Source organism: Triticum urartu, chromosome 2 (assembly GCF_003073215.2).
Source record: "Triticum urartu cultivar G1812 chromosome 2, Tu2.1, whole genome shotgun sequence".
Classification (NCBI taxonomy): domain Eukaryota; kingdom Viridiplantae; phylum Streptophyta; class Magnoliopsida; order Poales; family Poaceae; genus Triticum; species Triticum urartu.
In genome coordinates this window covers 204,501,100-204,510,580 of record NC_053023.1, presented here as the reverse complement: position 1 = coordinate 204,510,580, position 9,481 = coordinate 204,501,100, and the positions used below count along the sequence as shown (strand labels likewise).

The 9,481-nt window shown below is 43.8% G+C and overlaps 1 protein-coding gene across 1 annotated transcript; it reads left to right on the top strand.

Moving 5' to 3' along the window:
- Positions 1-500: 500 nt before the first annotated feature.
- LOC125536787 (putative cysteine-rich receptor-like protein kinase 20) lies at positions 501-3,897 on the top strand. Its single transcript, XM_048700055.1, has 7 exons — positions 501-1,386; positions 1,544-1,654; positions 1,747-1,934; positions 2,025-2,235; positions 2,347-2,584; positions 2,726-2,882; positions 3,131-3,897. The coding sequence occupies exons 1-7, from the start codon at positions 537-539 to the stop codon at positions 3,473-3,475; spliced, it is 2,100 nt and encodes a 699-aa protein (XP_048556012.1). The 5' UTR covers positions 501-536; the 3' UTR covers positions 3,476-3,897.
- The last annotated feature ends 5,584 nt before the right edge of the window (positions 3,898-9,481 follow it).

Genomic DNA, 9,481 nt, shown 5'->3' with positions numbered 1-9,481 from the left:
CAGCCTGCAGTAATAGCTTCAAAGTCGTCAGCGAAAAGCATTCTGGTAGATATGATTAGTGTGATGCGTCCATCGAAGCCGTCATCGGACAGTAACCTTTGGACTATGTATCTGGTGCACATCAACCGGGCGCACGATCGTTTCACACGCTGAGACGCAGACCAAGATATATACTAGTACAAATAATTGTGTTTCATCTCGGCTCAGCATGGTTGTTCCAGGTCGCAGCGGGGTCGTTGGTATTTACACGTGCAGGGTAAAAACGAATGCTCGTCAATTGCTATCTGCGTAATCAAATTCTTGCTACCTGACGAATTTTGCTTCCTTTCTGCCGCACTATCAAGAGAAGTTTTCTTTTGTTGCAACCTTCCTGTCGACTGTCAACCCGGCCAATTAGACCCAAGGAACCCTCGCAGAAAAATCGGAGAGAACAATTGACAGCAACCAACCACCATCTTGTTGCAGCCTTTGACTTTGCCAACCCGTTTAAATTTTAAAACGAGAGCAACAAGCTACGGGGAACTACCATCAGAAAAATGAAAGAGGCCGGCATGGCTGGAGTCCTGCCCTGCCTCCTCCTCCACCTCCTCCTCTTCCTGAAGCCACGCGCCATCGCCGCCGCCGCCTACTCGGAGTACTCGTGCAATGGCACCACCGGCAACTACACGGCGCGTGACGCCTTCGGGGCCAACCTCGCGCGCCTCACCGCCGAGCTCCCCGCCGACGCCTCCACCTCTCCGTCCCTCTACGCCTCGGCGGCCATCGGCGCCTCCCCCGACAAGGTCTTCGCCCTCGCGCTCTGCCGCGGCGACATCACGGACGCCAGGGCGTGCTCCGGCTGCCTCGACAACGCGTTCACGCAGCTGCGGGCGCTCTGCGCCGGCGAGAGGGACGCCACGTTCTACCACGACCTCTGCACCCTCCGCTACTCCGGCGAGGACTTCCTGGCGCGGCCGGACGACAACAGCCCGGTGATCAACGGCATGGACGTGAACGGGTCGACGTACGCCGCGTGGGACAGCCGGAACGCCACGTCCCGGAGCTTCTTCCTGTCCCTGGTCGGCACGCTGTTCGGGGAGATGTCCATGTACGGCGCGTACAACTCGTCGGTGCGCCGGTTTGCCAGCGCCGTCATGTACATCAACCCGCAGCTGCCCACGGTGTACGGCCTGGCGCAGTGCACGCCGGACCTCTCCCCGGGGCAGTGCTGGCACTGCTTCCAGGGCCTCCAGGAGCAGACCCGCCAGTGGTACGACGGCCGCGAGGGCGGCCGCATCGTCGGCGTCCGGTGCAATATTCGCTATGAAGGCTACCAGTTCTACGACGGCATGGCCAACGTCAGGATCGGCACACCCGGTGGCTCATCTTCACCAACAGAAAGCAATGGTAAGGGAGAGCGTACTGTGTACATCCTTTTTTATTTATTTCAAGAGCCATAAAAACATGAAGAACTAGCTGTACTTAATTTGTTTAACTATTTTTTGATTTTTATTAGTTATACTATTGTTTCATACTCCTATATATTTTGCTTTGTATCGCTCAGGAAGCAAGCACAGGCAGACCCTAATAATCGTTTTATGCGTGTCCGTTACGGTGTTCTGTTCTATGTTGGTTGGCTGCCTTCTCCTCATCAGAAGGCTAAGAAAAGGAGCTGGTAAGGCCAAGACAACACGTTGCAACAATATTCCGTGCTTTTTCTCGGCACCATTTTAACTCATGCACTACCTGCAAATACAATCAATTCAGGAAACACGAAATTAGAACAAGGTCATAAGAGGAACAACTCGAAGACAGAGGAGGCGCTGAAGCTGTGGAAGATCGAAGAGAGCAGCTCAGAGTTCACCTTGTACGACTTCCCTGAGCTCGCCGCTGCCACGGACAACTTCTCCGACGAGAACAAGCTCGGACAAGGCGGCTTCGGTCCGGTTTACAAGGCAAGCGGATACGCCATTTAACCATGTAATAATGCAATCGGTTGATCGATCAAACGCTAATTTTTTTGTTGTCATTTTGTTTCTTTGCAGGGAAAGTTTTCTGACGGAGCCGAGGTGGCGGTGAAGAGGCTGGCGGCGCAGTCCGGGCAGGGGCTTGTGGAGTTCAAGAACGAGATCCAGCTCATCGCCAAGCTGCAGCACACGAACCTCGTCAAGCTCGTGGGCTGCTGCGTGCAGGAGGAGGAGAAGATGCTGGTCTACGAGTACCTGCCCAACCGAAGCCTAGACTTCTTCATCTTCGGTAAATTACTACGTGCAGAAGCTTTTCTTAAGACCATCTTCAGTTCTTCCCGTGAATGCTACCACCAGTAGGAAAAAAGCTGATATGATATGGTAACTTTTTGCAATGCAGACCAAGAGCGAGGTCCGTTGCTGGACTGGCAGAAGCGGCGGCACATAATGGAAGGGATCGCGCAGGGGCTCCTATACCTGCACAAGCACTCCCGGGTGCGGATCATCCATCGGGACATGAAGGCCAGCAACATACTGCTGGACAAGGACCTCAACCCCAAGATCTCCGACTTCGGCATGGCCAGGATCTTCGGCTCCAACATGACGGAGGCCAACACCAACAGGGTCGTCGGCACCTAGTAAGAGAAAAAATAAAACTGATCAAACTTTTTTACCCATTTTTAACAGGCAAACCCTGATGAATATCGAATTAATGCAGCGGCGTGCTGACTGGATTATAGTATATATACTAATGCTCCACGTTTTGTGTTGTGCCGCAGCGGTTACATGGCACCTGAGTATGCTTCGGAGGGCCTCTTCTCGGTCAAGTCTGACGTCTTCAGCTTCGGCGTGTTGCTGCTGGAGATAGTGAGCGGCAAGAGGAACAGCAGCGGCCACGGCCAGCACTACGGAGAATTCGTCAACCTCCTCGGCTACGTAAGCTTCTGCTGAATTTTTTAGTTGCATGAGTTAACTAGAACAGACCACACGCTTCCGACGAGCTTAGACATTTCTAAAACCCTAGCTCTTCTTGTTCCAAGACTAAATACAAAACGAGCGGCTTATCCGTTACCAATATGGTCAAAAACGTCGCTCCTAGTGTTCACATCAGCAACGTAAGCCACTGACAGCAACGGTCTGCAGAACCCCATTAACTAATTGCGCCGTATGATTTTGGACGACAGGCATGGCAGCTGTGGAGGGATGGGAGAGCGTTCGAGCTGGTCGACCCGACGCTGGGCCACTGCAGCGAGGTGGCGGACATCATGCGGTGCGTCAAGGTGGCGCTGCTCTGCGTGCAGGACAACGCCATGGACCGGCCGACGATGACCGACGTGACGGCGATGCTGGGGAACGACGGGGTGCCGCTGCCGGACCCGAGGCGGCCCCCGCATTTCCACCTCAGGGTCACCAGCGACGATGAGGAGGACGGCGCCGGCGGGTCTGGGGCGCGGACACGGTCCACGCACTTCACCGGATCGTGCAGCACCAACGACGTGACCATCAGCACCATCGAGGAAGGGAGGTGATTGCTTTCTCCTGTTAGTGAGTGGGCCACGTGTCACGGTGTAGGGTTGAGATGTTTCCGGCTGTGGCGCACTGGCATATGTCTCGCTCGTGTCACGGTGTCGATCACCGTTGTTGTACAGATCATACGCTATTGCATAGGACAAGAAGAGCCCTAAAATTGTACGTACGAACTATACTGCTGGCAGTGCTTTGACGAACGAAAAAGGAAAAAGGAAATGTAGTGCTACATGATATAGACAGGATGCAAGGGAGTCGCAGAGCGTTGGCTCTTGACAGTAACATATGTGACGGTAGGTGTGGTATGCCGGCGACAATTCAAGCCGTGCAAATGCGAACCTGATGATGGTCTCTTGACTTTGCCAGTTTGGAAGAGTCCTTTTACGGTGCCGGAGGCCAATATGGGTATGGTTTGTGTTTTCCATCCCCTGTGCTCTTGTGTCATACTCCCTCCGGTCATTTTTAGTCCGCATATAAGATTTGTCCGAAGTTAAAGTATCTCAACTTTGACCAAACTTATAGAAAAAAATATTAACGTTTATAATGCCAAATCAACATTGTTAGATTCATTATGAAATGTAGTTTCATAGTATATATATTTGGTATTGTAAATATTTGTACTTTTTGATATAAATTTGATCAAACTTTATAAAGTTTGACTTGACAAAAATCTAATATGCGGAGTAAAAAGGACTGGGGGAGTACCAAAATTTTGTCAGAAAGTCTGAAAGTGCATATTCTTATCTCGACCATTTTTCTATGTCTTTGAATTGACATCCAACCATCCTCATCTCACATCTCGCACACTCTCTTTTTGCGTTGGCATGTCCCACATACTAATCAGAGACTAAAGTTGCTCTTAGATTGCACTTTCAAGAATGAATTGCATGCTAACTAATGTGCAAATTTAACTGAATCAGATTTAAGAAAAATTTAGGCAACTGAAATTAGAAAAAGAGAACTAAAAAGATACACACCTGATTAGTGAATTAATCTATTGGCTTTAGTTCTCATATATGAAGAAAACCAAACTAGTAGTAGATTGTTTTTTTTTTGTTTTGAAACAAGGCAAAAGATTTGCCATTTTCATTAATTAAGAAAAAGGTTTAGACATAAGCCGCAAAGCGAGAAAAAAAAAAGGTCTACTCTCGCGACATAAGTAGGCTCAAATGCTTGGCTCCAGCAAGCGCCCAGAGGCGGGCTTCCTCCTTGATTCTGCTGATGACGGTCGTTGTTGGAGCGGCCATGTTGCGAAAAATTCTTGCATTTCGTTCCTTCAAAATTTCCCATGAAACCAGCATCATGACTGAAGTAAGGGCCTTCCTTTGTTGGTCTCACGCGCCCACAACCTTGATCCAGCAAGCTCTAACCGAATCCTCATTCCGCCAAGTCAGTGGTGTGTAGTCGTGAATGCCAAGCTAGACGATGATCTCGTTCCAGACTCTACTTGAGAACCGACATTGAAATAACAAGTGGGCTGCAGACTCTTGCACTTGTCTACAGAGGGGGCAAAGGCCACAGTTAGGCCACCCCCACTCAGTTGTGAAGAACCAACCAGGCAAAGAATTTGCACTTCGGAGAGGCCCACATCTTCCAAATCGTGGCATTGTTGGTGCTGTATGTTAGGCCTGCAAATTGCGCCAAATATGTCGTTGATTGTAATCTACACATAAATGATCTAGCTACTAGTTATAGTTTGTGTATCGATTTAGAGGTAATTACATCGGTGGTGCTTGAACTTGCCCTGCATGTTCAGTTTAGTGTCTGAAGTTGAAAAATACACCGAACTGGTTCTAAAACTTGGTTGGCGCATGCAAATATGGTGCTAAACACATTTGTAGACGTATAATGTGCTGACATGGCACCATATTTAAGTGATGTGGCATGGGTCCACTTGTAATAACGAAATATGATTTGTGCGATGCAAAATATGATTATTTAAATACTATGACTAGTGGGTCCTGGCTGTCAGTCCAGAAGGAAAATTGAAATTAAAAATCGTGCTTGACAAAGCTCGAACGAGCAACCTGCTGCTTGACTGCTTCCTGGTTGCAGGGCTCTAACCACTCTTACATTATTGATTTGTAATATAAAGGCATAAACGTGCTGCAGCCAGTGGCCCATTTAGCACATGTTAATTTTTTAAAAAGTTTGTAAATAATAATAAAAATAAAAATAATTAGATTAAAATATTCGTGTGTTATTAATAATTACCTCATGGTATACGAATATTCGTGTTTTATTAATAATTAACTCATGGTATACGAATATTTGTGTTTTATTAATAATTAACTCATGGTATACAAATATTTGTGTGCATGTATTGTTTTGAAAAATCTATAAATAATAAAACAAAATAACCTCATGGTACACAAAATAAATATATAGAGGTATGTTATAAAATAATACACTAAAAATGTTCCTGTAATTTTAAACATATTCACTTATTATATAGAAAATACTGTTTGGAATATAAGATATGATTTTTATGAAATCTTTAGTATACAAACATTTAAAATATACAGTCATGGATTCTCTAAGAATGTTCAATAAATGTTTTTTAAAAAAATTAGTGAATACAAACATTTTTATACACAAGTCAACTATTAATAAGACATGACATTTGGATCTAATATTTATTATTATGACTATAATTTAGATGTGTTTTACAATTTTTTTTAAGTTAACATGTGCTAAATGAGCCACTGGCTGCAGCCCATCTAAGCACCACAAGCCTTTGCGTTTATAATTCATTTATAAGTTTTTCTCAAAAAAATATTAATAAGCAGGACGAGGCAAAGTTTTCGTAGAAGCATAACTGGTGTACTGGTCGGCATGGCTTGTCTTGAAGCTTTTGCTCGCAGGAGCTTCAGGTCGCACGACTTTGTTCGTGTAACTTTTAAAAATTTATTTTTCCTTCTATACTGACAGAAGGGACCCACTAACCATAGAGTTATATATTTTATTAAAGTGATAATATTTCGTTGCTACAAGCAGGCTCCATGCCATGTCAGCCAAATACAGTGCCATGTGAGCACACTATACGTCTACATGTGAGATTAGCACCGTATTTGCACCTATGTAGCACCGATACGCCAGGAAAGTGCCGTATCGCCGTTCCGGACGGCTCCGATACACCGATACGGCTTGGATACGCATATCAAAGAAGTATTGTGTTTTTTTATTTAAAAGAAAAGAAAAAATAATGCTGATACGGCAGCGACACGCTCGGGACACGCCTGGGACACGGCGAGGCGGCCGAGCGAGCCTGATAGCCTACGACCACCTAAACCTAATCTCTCTTTCTGCATGAGGGAGGGCTCGAGGGCTACTCGCCGGCTCCGCCACGTGCAGTGGCTCGCCGTCGTCGCCTCCGCCGCCTGGAGTGGCTCGCCGCTGCACCCACCGCCTGGAATTGCCTTTCCTCCTCGAGTCTTCTGCGCCGTCGTCGCAAAGGCAATTTCCCCGAGCACCGAGTGATGTCTGATGTGTGCTTGCTGTGTGCTTGATGTATGCTTGCCTGCTCGCTGGATTCTTGCTTGGCTGTGCTTGCTGGATTCTTGCTTGGCTGTGCTTGCTGTATTCTTGCTTGGCTGTGCTTGCGGGCGTCCGTAGTACTAGTACATCGAGAGAAATAGCTGCACAAAGGAGGCTATCACTTCTATCTACTGCTGCTTGTTGCTGTTTGTTGGATAAAATTGCTAGCTGATGTTGCTGCTTGTTGATGTATTTTCTATTTTGCATACACCATGAGGAGTTGAGGACCTGGATCATTCAAGACAAAAGAAAAGAGGTTTGGAGGCAATCAGGCAACTAATGGAGTCGAGGACATTTTGTTATGTTGGTTTCTATTACATGTCATTTTTGTTAATTATTTATATATACTCGACGTATCGCATATTGCTGTTTCTAGAAATTGCCGTATCCCGTATCGCCGTACTCGTATCGCTGTATCCATGCAACGTAGATTTGCACATGTCTGTTAAGTTTTAGAACCAGTTCGGCGTATTTTTCAAGTTCATGCACTAAACTGAACATCCATGATAAGTTTAGACACCACCGGTGCAATTACCTCATCGATTTACCTTTAGATTTAGAGCGCAGATCAAGTAGACGCAGTGGTGAACTTGAGAAACACCTCCGCAGAAGCAATCGAGATAGAGCAGCCATGATTAACACCGTAGCACACTAGAAAGTAGAAACCCAACAGCCGGCCGTGTGTGTGTGTCTCCTACAGCCCGGTGACTGGCAATCGATGGACGACGGTGGCGGCCAGTCATACGCAAATGAAGCGAAAAACCACCACGTCGATCAGCCGACCCAATCCGAGACGACGTGCGGCGCTAGGTCATGGGGCAACGAGATGGAAAAATATGCTTAGCCACGATGACCTGATCATGGGCTTGTTTAGTTGGGCATTGGTACACACGGTGACTATATCTCGCTTCATGAAAGTGCTAGTTCCATCTCGCTGAAGCAAATGCCTCGCACTGTAGCTACTGGGCTAACCCATTAACACATGTTTAAAATAAAGGGAGAAGAAAAAGGTGAGAAACCTGGATTCGATCCTGGCTGACAAGCAACGCTGCTAGCCACTAACTAGCTTCACTTTCGTATAAACTACTATGGCGCGACATAGTTGAGGGTAAAAGAACTAGTTTTGCACTGGTTTTTCTGGATCTTTTTGTTGTTGTATTGTCATTCTTTTTTCACCGGTTTTTCTTTGTTTCTTTCTTTATTTTCACTGTTTTTTTATTTTCTTTCTGTTTCTTCTGTTTTATTATTTTTTCAATTTTTGTTTTCTCTTCTTTTTCTTCTCTGTTTTTTTTGTTCTTTTCGTTTGTCTTTGTTTTTTCATTGTGTTTATCGGTTTTATTTCTTATTTCGTTTTTCTTTGTTTATTTTAGTTTTCATTCTCCATTTTTTTATACTTCAAAAATATTTTTCTAATACACATTTAATGTTCTTTGAATACATGGTCAACATTTGTTTCATACAATTTTTTTTAAAATTATATGCTTGATTAGTATTTTTCAAATACAAGATTAACATTTTTTAATACATGGTCAACATTTTTTCTAAACACACATTTAAACATTTTCAAATGCTTGATTAATATTTTTAAAATACAAGATTAACATTTTTTAATACAAGGTCAACATTTTTCCATCACACACTTTTAAACATTTTCAAATGATTGATTAGAAATTTTCAAATACAAGATAACATTTTTTAACGCATGGTCAACATTGTTTATATACACATTTAACATTCTTCAAATTCTTGATTAACATTTTTTCACATGTAGTATTAATTTTTTTAATGAATGGTCGACATTTTTTCTATACATATTTACATTTTCAAATTCTTGATTCAAGAATTTTAAATACAAGTTTAAATTTTTTTGAATACAATACAAGATCTTTTTCTGATACATGGTCAACATTTTTTCTATGCACATTTAAAAAATTTCAAATGCTTGATCAACATTTTTAAAATACTTGTATAAGATTTTTTTAAAAAATTTTGACTAAAATTTTAAAATAGACAATCAACTTTTATTCACACACATCCTATATATTTGGTATACATTTTTTGTACACATGTGAAACATTCTCTATACACATTCAACACTTTTAAAATTCTTGGTTAATATCTTTTTAAAATATTTTTATGTAAAGTATTTTTTGTAATATAGTCATTTAGAATATTTGTAAGTATAAATCAAAAGAAAGAAAAGAAAGAAAATATGAAAAAAGGGCCGGCCCATCTGATGCGCTCCCAATGCGAGGCTTCGCTCTGTCTCTCGGTAAGGGAGACATAGGGGCGCCCTTTGGTACATACACGGAAACGTTTAACTACATGAATTGGACTGGAACCCCCCCAAAAAAACATGAACTGGACTGGACCTAAAACACTAACTAATTGTGAATTATTACGGCCATTAGTGTAATCTTGATATGATATTAAATGTAGGACAATGATAACTGTCATACATGTGGGTGTTA